This window comes from Geotrypetes seraphini, chromosome 5, assembly GCF_902459505.1.
Source record: "Geotrypetes seraphini chromosome 5, aGeoSer1.1, whole genome shotgun sequence".
Taxonomy (NCBI): domain Eukaryota; kingdom Metazoa; phylum Chordata; class Amphibia; order Gymnophiona; family Dermophiidae; genus Geotrypetes; species Geotrypetes seraphini.
Window position 1 is genome coordinate 92,357,626 of NC_047088.1, and position 19,287 is coordinate 92,376,912.

The 19,287-nt window shown below is 41.3% G+C and overlaps 1 protein-coding gene across 4 annotated transcripts in view; it reads right to left on the reverse strand.

Annotated features, from left to right (window-relative positions):
- CD19 (CD19 molecule) overlaps window positions 1-19,287 on the reverse strand; it is a 172,685-nt gene that overhangs the window by 57,847 nt on the left and 95,551 nt on the right. For all 4 annotated transcript variants that reach the window (XM_033944279.1, XM_033944276.1, XM_033944278.1 and 1 more), the window contains 3 exons: window positions 13,721-13,785; window positions 3,989-4,141; window positions 1,677-1,730 (listed from right to left, as the gene is read on the reverse strand). In XM_033944279.1, the coding sequence (XP_033800170.1) occupies window positions 1,677-1,730; window positions 3,989-4,141; window positions 13,721-13,785 (272 nt within the window). The remainder of the gene's footprint in view (window positions 1-1,676; window positions 1,731-3,988; window positions 4,142-13,720; window positions 13,786-19,287) is intronic.

The window sequence follows — 19,287 nt, forward strand, 5'->3', positions numbered from 1 at the left end:
GTAGTGTGGAAACAACCCGCTTGCCAAAAATTACTGCAAATCATATTCAAATGTAGGCAGATGGATGTAAAAGTGGTCATTAGGTATTCCATCCCAATGCCCAGAGAAGCAGCAGTACACTCAAAACAATAACCCAGTCCCCTAACGCAGAAAACTTACTGTCAGCTTAGAGCTGGCATTGGGGTATAGATAAGAGGGGAATGGTTTACAACAGTGGTCTCAAACTCGCGGCCTGGGGGCCACATGTGGCCCACCAGGTACTATTTTGGGGCCCTTGGAATGCTTATCATAATCACAAAAGTAAAATAAAACAGTTTCTTGATCAAATGTCTCTTTAGTTGTAAATTGCAATATTATTATTAAGACAGCTAAAAGGAAAGATTTATAAACTATAAAGAGTTTTATCTCATGCAAAATTGTCATTTCTTCAATAAGACATTAACTATTTTTTTCTGAGGCCCTCCAAGTACCTACAAATCCAAAATGTGACCCTGCAAAGGGTTTGAGTTTGAGACCACTGGTTTACAAGCAAGTATTCCTTTACTATGTGTTCCTTTTAACATAGCTTATAGTCATATGGCGGGTAGCACTTTCCTGTTCACAAATGCAGCTTAAGTTTTTAGCTCTCATCTTGCTACCGGAAGGTTCTTTCCTTTTTTAAATGTATGGAAAGATAAGCCGCCTGAAGGATGGTAAAATCACAGCCCCATATCAGTCTGGTTTTTAAACAAATCAGCTTGAGATTCCAATCTAGAATGTGACTGGGATAAGGGTGGGCACCATTTCTTCTACTTTGTGGAGTTGTACTTGAATAGCTATGTTGCCTGCAATAGTGCCATTGGACCCAAGGAGTACAAGCAGAGTCTTCCCTCCATGCATGTGCACAAGAGTTATGCTTACTGTGAAATCCTTGTGCTCATGCTCTAGGCTCATTCCTCTCCCTTAACCTCCCAATGCTAATGGTACCATACTGTGGTTGCAGAAGTACTTACACCTGGAAGAAAAATAGAAAGAACAGAAAAACCCTACCAAAGCAATGCCTGGTTGGCTGAAGAGCCACAAAAGCTCCACCTTAGTAGACAGGAGGAAATTAACCTCAAGGGTCACCTATGGAGCCTGATCTTTAAGAAAGTCCTCAGAGTTCACTTAAGAGTTTTCCAGGCCTCTCTCCCATTTACTACTCCCCAAAGTTTCAAAAAGGTCCTAAACAGATCCAAAGAAGCCTTTCAGTCAACAGCTCTCTCCTCAAGCAAATAAATGCAAATTATATATGCAGTTCACAGGTTGCTGTGAAAACTATCTTTAATGCTGAGCCTCTACAACCTCTCTCTTAGGACCAGGCTTACTGAAGGTTAGACACCAGGCCAGCATTCCTCCCCTCAAGGATCACCTGTGGAGTCTTTTTTTCTCCATTTTTTTCTTCAGTCTCTTGCCCTCATATTACCAGGGCTTTTTTGAGGTGGTACTCAGGGTTACTGAGTACTGGCACCTTTTCCATTGCTTGATAAAAATGACCCATGGCCCCGAAGTATTAATAAAAGAGCTCAGTGCTGCCTTTTCATGGATTCTGTGGCTACTGTGGGAAGGGTCCCTCACTGATCACCCCATTCCTGAAGAATGGCCTGGTATGTGAGTACCAGGCCATTTTTTGCTAGAAAAAATGCACTGCATATTACCGTTGGAAATCTGTGAATCCTTGTCATTGTCAGGGCTTTCATAGAATTCTTCGTCTGTGGAAAAATTGACAGCCAGATATCAGGTATGATGGCGTGCCCAGGGGCAAATGGACATACAAATTCAGTTTTGGTTAAACTGTAAAATGCATCCTTTAATATCTGTTGATAATACATATCTTTACCCATTAGATATTATTATAATATGTGGTTTCATATTATTGTTTTTTCCAATCCAAAGTAAGAACATAATAATTCCCATACTGGGACAGACCAAAGGTCCATCTACTCCAGTATCCTGGTTCCAACAGTGGCCATAAATCAAGTCCCAAGTAATATTTGGTAACTGCTCTATTCAAATTACCCCTCCTCTCATTCCTTCCAGGTCAGGGTCACATACAGATAAAACACTGAGACTCACACTCATATCTCAATTGATTATAGGTTATCTAAATAGAAGCACCTTTTAAGTAAGTGTGCACTTAAATGCATAAAACATGGCAGTAGCATACCTTTAGCACCGGTGGCATAGCAACAAGGGGGCCTCAGGGACCTGGGTCCCCTACCCTTCAGCTTGGGCCCCTTCTGCTATAATGGCTGGCGGGGTTGCCAAGCTCTGTCAGCTGAAGAGATCTCCTCCACAACCTCGCCTTTGTTGTCCAAGCAGCACTTGTCAGCAAGCACACTCAGCCTCTGTTGCTGGCTCTTTTGTTCATGCTTAATGCTGAGATTGAACTGAACATGCATGGGAGTGCTGATGTCAATGGCTGAAGTGTGCTGCTGACTTGAGCACTGCTCTGGCAGCACTGGCTGGACTGGCAGAAGAAATTTCTTCAGCTGGTGGGGCTTGGCATCCCTGTCAACAAAGGTATGCGGTTGTGGTAGTGGTAGCAGCAGCAGAAGGGAGAGAATACCTGGCCCCCTCAGTCCATCTTTGGGCTCCCCAAAATGCACTTCTGGCTACGCCCCTGCTTAGTGGTATTCTATATTCCATTCTATGCATCTACAGGGAAGGGAGAATAAACATTATATAGATGGAGTCAACATTTATAAGCACAACATACTGATTACTAAGTTACATAAGAACATAGGAATTTCCGCTGCTGGATCAGACCAATGGTCCATCCTGCCCAGCAGTCCGCTCATGCGGCGGCCCGAAGTTCAAGACCAGTGCTCCAAATGAGTCCCGTCTCACCAGTTTAGCATGAACTTGTCCAACTTTGTCTTGAAACCCTGGAGAGTATTTTCCCCTATAACAGACTCTGGAAGAGTGTTCTAGTTTTCTACCACTCTCTGGGTGAAGAAGAATTTCCTTATGTTTGTACGGAATCTATCCCCTTTCAACTTTAGAGAGTGTCCTCTCGTTCTCCCTACCTTGGAGAGGATGAACAGTCTGTCTTTCTCTACTAAGTCTATTCCCTTCAGTATTTTGAATGTTTCGATCATGTCCCCTCGTAGTCTCCTCTTTTCAAGGGAGAAGAGGCCCAATTTCTCTAATCTCTCGCTATATGTCAACTCCTCCAGCCCCTCTCTGGGCCCTTCTCTGGACCTTTTCGAGTAGTACAGTATCCTTCTTCATGTACTACTTGAATATAAATGTTGTATTAGGCACTAATATACTTTCAAAACCAATAGGAGGAAATGTTTTTTCACTCAGAGAATAGTTAAGATCTGGAATGCATTGTCAGAGGTTGTGGTAAGAGCGGATAGTATGGCTGGTTTTAAGAAAGGTTTGTAAAAGGTCATAGTCTGTTATTGAGGAAGACATGGGGGGAAGCCACTGCTTGCCCTGGATTGGTAGCATGGAATGTTGCTACTCTTTGGGTTTTTGCCAGGTACTGGTGTCCTGGATTGACCACTGTGAGGATGGGTTACTGGGCTTGATGGACCATTGGTCTGACCCAGTAAGGCTATTCTTATGTTCTTAATAAGGAGGAAGGGCTGTGGCTCACTGGTAGAGCTGCTGCCTCTGCACCTAGAGGTTGTGAGATCAAGTCCCAGTGCTGCTCCTTGTGACCCTGGGCAAGTCATTTAATCCTCCAGTACCTATCACTTTGAATGCCAAAGCAACAAAAAGTATACAAGTTCCCTTTCCCTAATATTTACGTGAGCCATTAAGCTGACATAAATGTGTAACCTACATTTAGGTGCTCTGATTTATACTAGTATTCTATAAAGACACATGCACATTTTAGTGTTCTTATAGAATAGGTTTACTACACGTGTTATTAGAGCACCTAATTTGTGGTTCTCTATTAAAGAGTAGCCTCTATTCTATCTCCTTGACTCATAGGTACTGATCATCGAACATTTACCCTCTGAGGTTTCACTGAAGAATTTTACTCTCAGCGTCCTCTGATCTTTCATGGTCGCCTGTCTGTCCACATTTTCGTAGAACACAGTGTCTGCATCCTTGACTTTCAATGAGTTGTCTTTAAAGTCTAAGACTGTGGAGTTAGGGTCTTGTCCTGCAAACAAAGAGGCAATACATGAAAGGACACTGGAACAAAAAGCAACGTACAAATTTCTAATACTGCACAGCTTTCTTCCTACAAATTAATTTTGATCCCAGAACATAATACTTGTCAACAAGCATTTTGCTACTGGAGTTCTGTCACCTGTACCTTAACAAGGGCTACATGCTGACTCTAAATCTGAAAACAGTTTTTGTCTATCACATCCTGTTTTTAAGTTATGTATCAGTTTGTGTTTATATCATTTTTGTCACTAATGCTACCATGAAGCGTCGGTAATTTATTGTTTCTGTAACACAATATTGCATTTTAGGACAGTTCATCGATCACATATACCAGTAATTTGAAAGTTTATATTAAAAAGTGATTGTGCTGCTTTTTCTACCTGTGAATTTTTATATTTTGTTTGGTTTTGTCTAAGATATTATAATTATTATGAACAGATGAGGTTGTGTTAACCATCCTGATAGTTTCTGTTATGTCTGCGGACAATTTACTGCACAAGATCAGCGAAATAATCTCTCCAGCAGACTTCAAAATGCATACAAGTATTATTTTGGCTGTAAAGTTGGCGACCAAGATAAAGCGTGGGCATCTCATGTGTGCTGCACTGTCTGCTATTCTGGATTAACACAGTGGCTGAATGAGAAACAGAAGAAGATGTCTTTCACTGTACCCATGGTATGGCGTGAACCAACAAATCATCACTCAGACTGTTATTTTTGCATGACAAAAATAGCTGGATTCACAAAGAGGAATAAATCAAAAATTGTTTATCCTGATTGCCCATCAGCAATTAAACCTGTTCCTCCTGACTCGGAGAATCTAGTTCCAATTCTTCCTTCTACATCTAAGAATTTTACCTCCCTAGTACTCCCCAATGTAACATTTAACCAGTCAATATTGGGGTAATTGAAATCACAAATATCAAAAAGATTTTTATATGCTAGACACTTCGTTTAGGCTTGAAGGGTATAGGTACAGGTACTAAATGAATAGGGGATGAATAATTTAGGTAGGGACCAATTATAGGTCACGGACCTGGGGGGCCGCCGCAGGAGCGGACTACTGTGCACGATGGACCCCTGGTCTGACCCGGCAGAGGCAATGCTTATGTGCTTATGAACCTGCACCAATGCGAAAGTAACTTCAGCAATACAATGAGGAGCACCAATAAAAAATTTTTTGAGAAAAAAAGACCTCAGTTAGATGGCTTCATGGGTCTCAAAAAAACTCAATAAATCATAATTCCAATAAACATTGATGAACTGCAGTCAAATCCAAAAAGACTGAAACATTCTCACAAATGTGCTGTTAATAAGCAACGGTCTGGCATCAGCACTGCTTATTCAAGTACATAGAAGGGTACTTAGCTGTACACCTGGGATCCAGCGTGGTGATTTTCTTGCTGCTATTTTCCTCCGGTTCAATGCAGTAAGTTCTCCTTCAAAGAAACCCAACAGGGAGTCCCCGTTTCGCTAATCAAAGCTGTGTCTGGGGTTGAAAAACTAGTAACCAATGCTCTTGCGAGTACATGCTCCTGCACAAACTTTCACAGTTTCAAAGATGGCGCCAGCAGCCTGGTTCCATCCCGGTTAAGGTTGAGTCTGTCCTTTCGGAACAAGCTCCCCCTTTCCCAGAAGGTTGCCCAGTTCCTAACAAATCTAAATCCCTCATCCCTGCACCATCGTCTCAAGCAAGCATTGAGGCTTTGGAGCTCTACCTGCTTCTTGGGTCCTGCGTGTGGAACTGGGAGCATTTCTGAAAATGCAACCCTAGAAGATCTGGATTTCAGCTTTCTACCTAAGAGCCTAAATTTGGCTTCCAGAACCTCCCTCCAACATTTTCCAATTTGGGATTTGCCCATACAGCCTGTAGGTGAAATTGATCTTTTTCCTGAATGGAAACCTATGGACTGAAATTTTCTATCATCTCCAGTGGCTGTAAAATATCTTGCTGATAGAGCAACTCTTGTGCCTTCACCACTTATTCTCGTGCCCCGATGAATTTAAGTTACAAACTAGACATATGGATGGTCAACTTGCCCTTTGTTGATGTTCCACACATCTCATTAAGCAAGCCTGTTTATAAACTAGAATTGAAAACAGCTGCTATGTACAGTGAAACAGAGCAGTATATATTCTGTTATTTTCCACAGGAGTCTCTACAATGAATATGATATTCTAGTGGTATTGGCATAACCTGGGTCTTCATTCAATTCTTTAAACTTCCTCTACTTTTGCATGAGAGACATGTGCACATCCTGAGAGATATGTTGGTAAACTTTAAGTTTAGGTCCAGCTTTGATGATCACTTGATGACCAAGAATGTACACCATATGGTCATTGGTTGGTGTGCACACAATACTTATTGTCACTGTTTTCTTAATATCTATGTAGCCTGTAATAAATTAACGCACTAGGTCAGTGTGTCACACTAATCTCAGGGCTGCGGCTGGAGGGCACCCAGAAATGCACGGATGTTGATACAGTGAAGCCACGCGCATGCGTGATGTCATCACGACAACATCCGCACATGCACGGAATGGATGTCCCCTAGCTGTGGCCCTGAACCTCCTATTAATGCTGGTGGTGGGGGGGAGTGCTGCAGAAGGAGAGGTGAGGAGAAGGAGCAGAGGTGCCGGCTGACTGACTACAGGATGTGCCTCTTGCCATGGGAGGCACGTCCTGTAGGCAGTCAGCCGGCGCGCCTTTTCCTCGCCGGCATCTCAGGGCACATCTGGAATCCTCTGGGGCACACTAGTGTGCCACGGCACACAGTTTGCGATACACTACATTAAGAAAAAGTTTTTTAAAAATGATATTTTAGTAATGAAAGTGTGACCTTTGGTGCCTCCATTTTTCATATCTGTCAGTGGCTTCTATTATATGGTAGAGTGGTAGAAAACTGGAACGCTCTTCTGGAGTCTGTCATAGGGGAAAACACCCTCCAGGGATTCAAGACAAAGTTAGACAAGTTCCTGCTGAATCAGAACTTACGCAGGTAGGGCTAGTCTCAGTTAGGGGGCTGGTCTTTGACCAGAGGGCCGCCGCATGAGCGGACTGCTGGGCACGATGGACCACTGGTCTGACCCAGCAGCAGCAATTCTTATGTTCTTATGTTATGTATAGTTCTGCTAGCATGAAGAAAATTTCATGGTCATTTAATCACATAGACCAGCATCTCTCAAACCGTGTGCCACAGCATAGTGGTGTGCCCTGAAGAGATTTCAGGTGTGCCATGAGAAATTCCAGAATTTTACTTTATTTTAAAAAATTCCCTTCATAAGTATACTGTACACTAGAATAGATGACAGCACGTCATGCATACAAGAGTCTGTCAATGTTATGAGCATTTGTGTGCTTAAGGATACAACTGCCCAAACAAGCATCATTCCTTGAAAACTAATGAAGAATTTTAGTTTTAGTTTTATCTTTTTATGCAGTAACTTGAGCAGCAAAGCAATCAAGGCTTTATTACCATTTGGATCTTCTTTGTGAACTTGGATTTTTAGCTCTGACAGAAATTAAATCAAGAAAAAGAGAGTGCCTGCAGATGGTGGATGAGGAAATGTGTGTTTGCTTATCTACTATCGGGCCATTTTTGAGTTAATTTGCACTCAAAATAAGCACATCCATCACATTGATTAGCAATTCTATTTTATCTACTTTAGTTTCACTGCTGTTACAATTATCCATACATAGCTTAAAGAATTTTAAATAAATAACTCTCAAATTGAATTTTTTTTTTGTTGGTTTTGCAATTTTATAATTTCAATTATAATGTGCCACAAAAAAAAAAATTGCTCTGTTTAATGTCCTGCAAAAAAATATTTGCTCTGTTTATTGTGCCGGAAATAAAAAGGTTTGAGAGACACTGTCTTAATGGTTGAATAACTCAAACCTGAGGCATACAATGATGATTTAAACAGGATTTTGTAGAAATGAGAATAATACTGGATGCACTATATATTATTCTTACCAAGATTATTAATGAGATTAATTTATCAGTTTTTGGGGGGTTTTTCTGTGAATTATATTTATTGATTTTCAAATCAAATGAGCCAAGAAACAACTTTGTACAGAAAGCAAGATTAGCAATCAAATACATATCAAGAAAATCATCAAATATCATTAGGAATAAATCTTAGCTAAATATGCTCAAGTCCTCAATTATAAGATCCAAGGTGTTCCAAATAGCGAGAAACAAAGAAACATGAACTACATATGTTCTAATACATGACAATGGCTATAGAGCTTAGTGCAGGGATTAAATTCTATAATCCTTAGGGTTTAAGATTTTCTACTTCCAAACGGGACAGCGCTAAGAAAGAAGTCAACTGAGTAGGGTCAAATAATACATATTTAACAGTGCGATGATGCACTACACACTTACATAGGTGTCGCAAATAAAATGTAGCACCTACAGATATAACACCTGGTTTCATCAACAAAAATTCATGGCGACGCTTTTGGGTCTCCCGTGAAAGATCAGGGAACATCTGGATTTTAAATCCCATAAATTCTCTCTGCCGAAAATTTCAATGTCGGAGGGGGGAGTGAGCCAACAGGGACAGTGACAAGAACTACAACAGCCCGGAGAGCGCTATGGTATTACACTACCTCTAATTTCACTGGAGAAACCCTCAGAGATAACCCTGGATTCATTATGGGATATTATGGCCGGCCTTGTGAAGACCATAAGCCTTAACTTCCAGCAAATTAAAGGGAAATTGCTTCAACATTCTATTGAGCTGAAAGATTTGAAAAATGAAATGACTGCTTCTAACTCCTCTGTTCAGATGCTTGAACAAGAAATTAAGGCATCTAGACAATTACAGGAAAGTCTAATGAAAGATAATATTAGTCTCAGGAGAAAGATGGAAAACCTGGAAAATAACGCCAGATATAATAGCTTAAGATTAATTAATTTCCCTAGGTTAATGTCGGTAACACCTAGAGAAATGTTTAAGAGGTACCTTCTTGAAGTTTGGGGGGTTTCGGAAGATTTGTTACCCCCTTTATCACGAGTGTACTATTTACCTGATAAAAATCAATTTCAAAAAAGGTCCCTAGACCAAGGACCACTGAATGTATCTGAGTTACTGGACAGATCAGACAAAGAAGCAGCAGTGTCAAGTACTTTGATTATATCTATAGCTCTCTCTTTTGATAAAGTTTGGTTGTTAAAACTTTTCAGTTTTTTTAAAGCATGTTTTCATTTTTCATTTTTTGAATTTTATAGTGGCTTTTGGTTTACACAGCCTTCTTTTGAGTGCCTAGTTCAAAACACACATCCGTGTGTGATTCCCCAGCCATGTTTTCATTGATTAATCTAAAATATGTGTATGCTCTTTATTTCTTTGAACCACTACAGGCTTCAAGCTTGCAAGTTGTGATTGGCTACTCCTTTGAAGGTCTATCAACTCTAGCATCCTGTCTCTGACTGTGGTCAGTCAAGGTCCCAAATACTCAGTAGATCCCAAAACACAGATCAGTTTCTTACAGCTCATTTCCCATGATAGGCAATGGCTCTCTTAAGTTTATTTAGCTACACTATGTTAAGTTATCTTAATCATTTTTCAGCAATAGATATCAAAACTTAGGGGTCCTTTTACTAAGGCGTGCTGATTTAGTGCACGCTAAATGCTAACGTGCCCACAGAATACAGTGGGTGCATTAGCATTTAGCGCGCCTTAGTAAAAGGACCCCTTAATTATGTGTTGCAGGGAAATTGCATTCTACGATTAAATTTCAGTCCGTTGGTCACTAGTTTTAGTGTCCATTTGTTATAGTGTTTTTGAAGAGTTAAATGACCATGCCTTAATTAACCAATTCCACCCCACTCAGGATTTTATCAATATAGTATGGAAGTCAAAGTTTCTGGTAGTTGTGGGCTTACCTTGTGGACTTTGGTCAGGTGATCGGGAGGAGTTTGGTGACAAAAATGATAAAATTAAAACTATCCTTCCCCTCGCTAAAAGGCATTTCCCACACAGGAAAGCTAGGGACCTCCCTCCACTTCAAAATGACTGAGCTCTGGAACAACCTTACCTCCCCTCTTCGGAACTTGAGCTCTCTCCAAGTTTTCCGCAAACATCTGAAAACGTAGCTTTTCTCAACAAATGTAAGTCTCCCTCCAACTTAGGAATCAAGGAAACTCTTATATCTTGGCATCCCAAGTCCTCTAAATTTTCTTCACACTTCTACCTCTAACCCTCTGTTGTAGTTCTTTCCTATTTCTCCTACTGTAAACCGCGTCGAGCTCTATGAATGTGGAGATGATGCGGTATACAAACCTAAGGATTAGATTAGATTAGATTAGATTAGATAAAGTGGCTAGGGCTCTACAGTTTGGAGAAGAGATAGCTGAGGGGAGATATGATAGAGATCTATAAAATATTGAGTGCAATGGAATGAAATGGACATAGGACTAGGAGGAATGCAATGAAACTACTAAGTAGTACATTTCAAACAAACTGGAGAAAATATTTATTCACTCAATGTGTAATTAAACTCTGGAATTCATTGCCAGAGAATGTGGTGAAAGCAGTTTTCTTAGCAGGGTTTATAAAAGGTTTGGATAATTTCTTAAAAGAAAAATCCATGGAGAGGCATAATCGAAAGAAACGTCTAAGTCCGTTTTGGGCCTAAGTCACTAGTCGCCCAAAGTTGACAGTGTCTAAAGTTCATTCTTGAAAAATAAGTCCAAAATATTTTGTTTTCTGAGAGTCGTCCAACTGTGCGTCCAGCTGTTTGATCGCCCAGATCGCTAAGTTGTCTATCTTTATACCCCATTCTCATCCAAAAATTCATCCAAGTCAAAAATGCCTAGAAAGAACCTTTTGAACGTGGGTCAGCAAAGTAATGGACTGGACACCTAGACATGGCAACAGAGTAGTGGGGTACCTTTCAGGGCACTGCTGTGAACTTCACAAGGGTCCCACATAAACATCTCACCATAATTCACTTATAGGTCATGGTGAGCTCCCCAAAACCTACTAGACCCACCAGTCTACCACCCCAATAGTCCTCACAGCTGCAGGTGGCACCTATATGGCAGTACAGTAGGGTTTGAGAGGTGCACATGTTTCACCATAAATGCAGTGGCTAGAGTGGCTTATGGGCCTGGGTCCTCCTCTCTATGGTTTACGAGCCCACCCCCCACACTACTTAAGCCACCTCTGTGCTGCTGTACTAGGCTTTGCTATGCCAGGTGCTGATGTTCTGGAGGCAGGTATGTATGTTTTTATTCCAATTTTTATGGTGCTGTGTGTGTGTGTATTGTTGGGGGTGAGGGGGTGGGGTGGGGTCAGTGATCACTGGGGTTGTGTGTGTGGGTTTGTACTTTGTGTCTGCAGTGCTTACCTTGTCACTATGGATACCTTTATGGCACTTAGACCTGGTTTTACATGGCCTAGGTAACAACGTACAAGTTCCGTCTAGGCTGTGACGTACCAAGGGGGGTCAGGGGGGGTGGTCCGCCCCGGGTGCAGCCTTAGGGGGGTGCACAGGCGACCAGGTCCGGAAAATTCCTGGGCTGCAACGGCAACGGCACTCAGCAGCATCGGCGACGGCACTCAGCAGCATTTGGCGCCCTCCCCCCCCAGCGACGGCACTCAGCGGCATCAGCGCCCCCCCCCCCTCTGTGACGGCAAACAGTGGCATCGGCGCCCCCCCCCCCCCGTGACAGCACTCAAGTTCGGCCTCCTTCTCCCGGCATCAACAGAACTTCAGATCGGCAACAGGTACTCAGTCAAAAGCTTCCCCTGACTCAGCTTCCTGTTTCCACCCAGGCAGTTCAGTCAGGGGAAGCTTTTGACTGAGCCCCTGTTGCCGATCTGAAGTTCTGTTGAAGTTCTGTTGAAGTTCTGTTGATGCCGGGAGAAGGTGACCTAACCTGAGTGCTGTCGTGGGTGGGGGGGAGGGGCGCCAATGCCGCTGAGTGCTGTTGCGGAGGGGGGGCTTGCCAATCTTGTTGCCAAAATCAGAAAGGTGAGGAAGAGAGAAAGATGGGCCTGTGGTGGATGGAGAGATTGAGAGAAGGGGACAGATGATGGAAGTGGGGAGAAAGAAGAGGGCAGATGATGGAAGTGAGGGAAAGAGAGAGAAGGGGCAGATGATGGAAGTGGAGAGAAGGGGAGCGAGAAGAGGGCAGATGATGCAAGTGGGGGAAAGAGAGAGATGATGGAAGTGGGGAGAGAGAAGAGGGCAGATGATGGAAGTGGGGGGAAAGAGAGAGAAGGGGCAGATGAAGTGGGAGAGAGAAGAGGGCAGATGATGGAAGTGGGGGGAAAGAGAGAAGGGGCAGATGATGGATGTGGGGAGAAGGGGCAGATGATGGAAGTGGGGAGAGAGAAGAGGGCAGATGATGGAAGTGGGGGGAAAGAGAGAGAAGGGGCAGATGATGGAAGTGGGAGGAAAGAGAGAGAAGGGGCAGATGATGGAAGTGGGCAGAAGGGAGAGCAAATGCTGAATGGAAGTGGAGAAAGAAAACACATACTGGATGGAAGGAGGGATTAAGAAAAAGGACATATGCTGGATGGGGGAAGAAGATAGAGTTAGTGAGACAGTGGAGGGGTGAAGGAAAGGGGTATACAGATGGGGGGGTGCCAAAAAATGATGGGCCCCGGGTGTCACATATGCTAGGTACACCACTGCGTCTAGGCAGCCTCGTTAAACTTTCGGTTATATTTGCAGTACGACTAAGTTTAGATCAGCCCACGTCCTGCCCAAATCCTGCCCTCACCACTCCTCCTAAAATGCCCCTTTTAGCTCTGGTCGTACAGCAACACTGAAAAGGCCTAAGTCGTTTTTAGATACGTCTAAAACCCGGTTTGATTCTCGGCACTTGGACGACTTGTCTTACTGATCATCCAAGTGCCGATTTAGGCCGGTTTGTAGACGTATTTCCATTTTGATTATGAGCCCCATAAGCTATTATTGATATGGATGTGGGAAAATCCATTGCTTATTCCTGAGACAAGCAGCATAAAATCTGTTTTACTCTTTTGGGATCTTGCCAGATAATTGTGACCTGGATTGGCTACTGTTGGAAATAGGATATGGGTTTGATAGACCTTCTGTCTACCTGTACAATTCTTACTCCAAAATAACTGTTAATCAATAGCTGTTAATCACTAGCTCTTAACTCTGTTTATTCCACTCAAGTTGTATCATCTTTTAATCATTGTAAACCGCATAGAACTTCACGGTCCTGCCGTATATAAACTGTTATTATTATTTATTATTATTCTGTCTGTCCCAGTATGCCAACTCATAAGTAAAATTTGAATTATAAACACAAGGACTGGATATACAGTATATGTGGTGAATGGCATATGCCATAGTTCTTTGATACTGTCAGGCACTACAGTATGTATTTGTGACACCTCTATATTAAATTTAGGACACATATTTTAATAAAGATTTTAATTTGATAGTTATCTGCTTTCAGCCACTCGGTGTATTTTGATCTATTTGGAGTGTGGGTTAAATTCCTGATAAATTACAGCTCATTAGGAATTTAATCTTTTAACTGGACATTTTGGGGCAAATGGCCTGACATACTTACCACTGTTGGCAGGAGAAGCATCTGAATATTGGTTCAGAGTTCCATTTGCACTGATTTTGAAGAAGCTTTAAAGTAAAATCAGAAGTTAAAATTTTTTTTACCATTTTTTGACAAGTAAGAATCTGTAATCTTTTTGTATGTTAAAATATTTTCATTAAACAAAGTCTCAAGAAAAGGGAGCCAAGAGATATTACAAAATACCTTTTGCTGAGGACACATGGAGGAGCATTTTCACTAGAACATCTAAGTCTGAATTTTGACATTTCCCACTAAATGTCCAAATTTAGGAGTGGAGAAACGTCCATTTTCAAACAGGATGTCTAAATAAATTTTTTTTAAAAATTGCCTACTTGGATGTCTTGGATACCAACATGTCTAGACCACTAGGCTGTTTAAAGTTATCATCATTTTTGACCACAAAAATGTCTAAATTAGAAACGTCCAAATCAGAGGGGTCAGCATTGTAATGGACTAGCCAACAGAGCACTACTGTGAACTTCACATAAAGGGTGTTCTACTAGGCTTTGCTATGCCAGGTGCTGATGTTCTAGAGGCAGGTATGTACATCTCACTATAACCCCCTTATAATTTTTGCTGAGCCCTCCCAAACTTCCCCCAAACCTACTATACCCACCTGCCTACCACCTTAATAGCCCTTATGGCTGCAGATGGCACCTATATGGCAGTAGATTAAGGTTTTCACGGACTCATACTTTCTACCATACATGTAGTGGTCAGAGTGGCTTATGGAACTGGATCCTCCTCTCTATGGTTCACTAGCCCATCCACTAGGCTACTTAAGACACCTGTGTGATGCTGGCACGTAGATGTTTTAAAAATAAGTCTAGGCAAAAACGCTTAAGTTCTGTGTAGGACATCTTGCAACAGGTTCGATTATCACTGCAAAACGTCCATATTTAAACTGCTCAAAACACACCTCTTGCATGCACCATTTAGACTTAGACATACTTGAGGATGAACGAACAATCAGCAAGACATCCAAATTTCTAGTTTCTAAAATTGGCACTTAGATGTTTTGGTGAGCAAAATATCCAAGTGCCAATTTAGATGTGTTTTTGGATGTTTTGATTATGCCCCTAAACACTACTTGGCATTCTTCAGCTCTTTGAGGGTAATTCTATAAAGAGCCACCTAGATTTAGAGAGTAGATACATACTGGTATTCTAGTCATTTATGCGTGTATGTTACCGCATATGAACATAAATATGAGGTATATGCTGTTTTGCAAGTACATACCAATCTTTGATGGTTTGTGCATTGCATCCAGGCATTCACAAAGGCAGAGTTTAGGCCATGTATAAACTTAAGTGCATAAATTATATCATACTATGATTTATGTGCATACTTTCCCAATCTAGGTGCAACCATTTACCTTCTATGGGTGGGGTAAGTGCTCTCACATAAAAACTTATGCATATGTTTGACTAGTTGAACTAGTATTCTATAAAGAAAAACAGGTGCCTACATTTCTTAATAGAATAAGCTCTAAAACAGGTGTCCCTTTAGAGAATTACCTTCTATGGTGCCCAAATTTTGGTTGCTGAAAAAAAAAAGTGTACTGATTGCTATTCTATAAGCAGCATTCCAAGTCGGGCACCATTTATAGAACAGCATGTGGTACTGGGATCCGCACTCAACTTGGGTGTAAGGATTTACACCACCTGAAACCTGGTGTAAATTGATACATGTAAATTAGATGCAGATCCCCTCAAATGCTATAATACTGCACACATCTTAGTGAGCGCGCCAGGCCCACCACGCTCCTCCCATGGCTATGCCCCATCTTCAGTGCATCTGTATAGAACAGGGGTGTCCAACCTGAGGCCCATGGGCCGCATGCGGCCCTGTGAAGTATTTTGTGTGGCTCCGTTTTAGGGCGATGCAGTATTTTCCTTTGCTTCCCCAGGGTGTTTACTGTCTTGCTGACTCCCTCCTCTGTCTTGCTGCAACGTTTGCACATTTGTGCGGCCCCAGAAACATTTTTTCCGGCCAATGCGGCCCAGGGAAGCCAAAAGGTTGGACACTCCTGGTATAGAATAATGCTTGGCAAAATGCGCACCTTAATCCAAATTGTTGCTAATTAGCACCTCAAATTGATTACTAGCATCCAATTATGGGAGCAAATTGGATCCTTACTTGCACATAAAAATTGGGTGCCCTTTATTTGAGATATCCTTGCAAATATATTGTGAGATATCAAACTCTGAAGCATTTCTGGCGATGAAGCATATTGAGGGAATCCAAGAGGATTCTTCAATTTAGCTCTTATTTTTGTGTAATCTCTGTCTCTTGAATGTTAGGTGATTTTTCTTCTGTTATTCAGTTTCTGTTTCCCACTCATTGTAGTCTTGGATCTATTATTATATGGACTTGAGAAATGTATACTTTGATTTACTTTACATATTTCCTTGACTTGTAATAGTGTATATTTATTTATTTCAATTTCTATCCCATTGTCCCCAAAGAGTCCAGAATGGGTTACACGTTCTTTTCTGTACAAGTTTGTTTGCTTGGTAAAAAATATGAAAACTTAACGTATAAAGAAAAGAAAATTGGGTATCCACCCAAATTTGTGCCTGTGATTTTGAGGGCTATGATTAAATTAACTTGTCTCTTCTTTGATATTTCTGGGCCATAGACTGTAAAGTCTAGTATTGTCCTAGGTTCCAAATGCTGAAGTTGCCCTCCAAGCTCACTCTAGCCTATCCTTTATATCCAGACTTTATACCCAGCTATTCCTGTCCCCCCCTCATGATTTTTCTCTATAGCTGTTCATGCTAGTTTCATACATTAGCCCCCATATTCTATAAAGATTGCTCAAAGCTGGGCGTAGAGACCATATGCGTATATATATATGAACTAGTCAGTTGGGTGCTAACAACCAGTTGTTGGCATTAGCATTAATTGGCACTAATTTGGGTTTACCCATGCATCTGCCTACATGCTATTTTATAACACTGTGAGCCCAAAGTGTCTCACATGCAACCCCAAAAGGGGTGTGGCCATAGGAAGCGCTTGGGTGGGTCTGGATTTTTCCAAATATTTAGGCGCAGCGTTATAGACTACCAGGGCTGTGTGCCCAACTTTCATGCCAGGATTTATTCCAGATTTCAGTAAGCATAAGTCCTCACATACTAAGTTGAGCATAGGAATTGGTGCTAAGGCCCTGATTCTATAAAAGATGCCTAAAGTTAGGAGCCTAGATCTAGGTGCCTAACTTAATTATTCAATTAGACTTAATCGACACTGTTAATTGAAAATTGCTATTAAATAACAATTAAAGAAACAATTTGATAATGGGTACCTAATTTGATAGGCGTCTACAGCTTCCAGGTAGGTTTCTAGACCAAGGCACTTACCAGAAAGTAGATGTGGATAGGGGAAGATTGTGGGCAAGACTGTGGGCCAAGAAAACCCTAGTATAAATAGGGGATACCTAAGGTTTTGACACCTACTGGCACTTAACTCCAACTTAGGTTGCTAGGTTCGATACTATAAACATCACTTAACTCAAGATTGACAGCTGCTATGCATTGCATTGCTCGGCATTTAGGCACCGTTTATAGAATCCGGGGGATAAGTACTTTTCTATAAAAGATGCTCAGCCTGGAGTACCTTTTACAGAATAGCACTTAGGGTCTAATTCTGGAAACGGCGCCTGTCACAGCAGGCACCTACCGCATGTCAATCACCGGCAGGCACCACATCCAGAATCACGTCTTTTTGTTAACATAGGCACCTTAAATGCCTCATGTTCCATTATTGCAACGGTAAAGACATCTGCTCAAGGTCATCGCCGAGGTCTGATTTTTCACACATGTCTGCCTCCTGAGGGTATATATTATCACGTGGTGCACAGTTAGTCACTGCTGCAGATACTGGCATGCTGGGAGCTTGTTAAAAAGTGATGTTGAATTTTCAGAACATTTTTGAAGAACCATGCAAAAACAGGTAAATACAACTTTACTGCACTACATTTATACTAGTAATTTTTTTGTCTACTAGTTATGCTTTTGTACTTTAAAAATAAAATACCAAAGTTATTATTGTTGTATTAGTTATGGGTCTGACATTTTGCATGTTCCATTTTTTGGAGCACTGGGCAAAACCACTACCACTTAGACTAATAATATATTTTTCCCTTTTTTAGTTGAAATCATTTTACAAGTCTCAAGATGCCTCAAACTCTAAATTTATATGAAATAACTAACCTATTAGAGACAGATGATAGCATAGAAGCAAGTGCTATAGTGATACAACCACCTGAAAATGCTACAGCATTGAAAATATCGTTCATATACAATTGCAAGATTTTCTGGATAAAACTAATACTTTACACCCAAATCAAACTGGCTTTAGGAAAAATTACATCACAGAAACTGCATTACCAGGTTCACCATCACTTAGCACAGGATAAATCAGTACTTAGACTTCTCAGCGGTGCTCAACTTAGTAGATCATTAAATTCTTTTATCCAGACTACAAGATATTGGGATTAGTGATACAGTTTTTAAATGGTTTCAATCATTTCATAAAGATCGCACATACAATGTTTCCTTCAAAGCTAATACTTCTCATAACTTCAATCTTTCTTCTGGTGACCCTCAGGGTTCAACTCTATCTCCTACTTTATTTAATATTTTTCTCTCTCCTTTACTGACCCTGCTTCAGTCTTTAGGTTTCACTACATTTGTCTATGCCGACAATATCCAAATCTTATTAATCACTGATCCTTCTGATAACACTAACATCAGAATCATTAATGACAAACTAAACACCTAACAAATTGGCTTGCTCACAATAAATTAATTATCAACCCATCAAAATCTAAAACTTTATTCTTCGGGAAATTTAAAAATTCTACCCTATCATATCCAGTTCTATTAAATGATACCCCAGTACCTCTAGTTACCACAACGCGGGTATTAGGAATAATATTAGATTCTGCACTTTCATTTAAAGCACAACTATCTTCAGTTGTATGAAGTTGCTTCTACAATTTATGACATATTCGATGTATTTACTCTTTGCTTTAACCCTCGGCTATAAACGTCCTTGTCCATGCTTTCGTCATTAGCAAATTGGACTATTGTAATTCATTGGATAAGGGTATACAGGTAAAAGAACTTAAAAGGCTTCAACTGATTCAAAATACAGCAATAAAACTTATAACAGGTCATAAAAAATATGTTCATGTTACGCCATTACTCAAATCGGCTCACTGGTTACCTATATGACACACACCATCTAATATAATAAAATGATAGGCCGCGCATGCGCACTAAAAAAATCGTGTTCCCTGAGCTGTCCCGTTTTTTTTAGTGCGCATGCGCGGGTTGCACGTCACCAGCCAATCGCCTCCACAGGCCGGACCGCAGCCAGACGGACCGCGGGAAGGGAAAGGGGGAGGGGAGGAGGGCTTTGAGGGAGCCGGCTGTCGGAGGAGGGCAGACGCGGGCCCAGGAGCAAGTCCAGCTGTACAATCCTGTCCCTTAAGCTGCGGCGGCGGCTTTGAAAATGGCTCCCTTAGTTCTTTGTTCGATTTT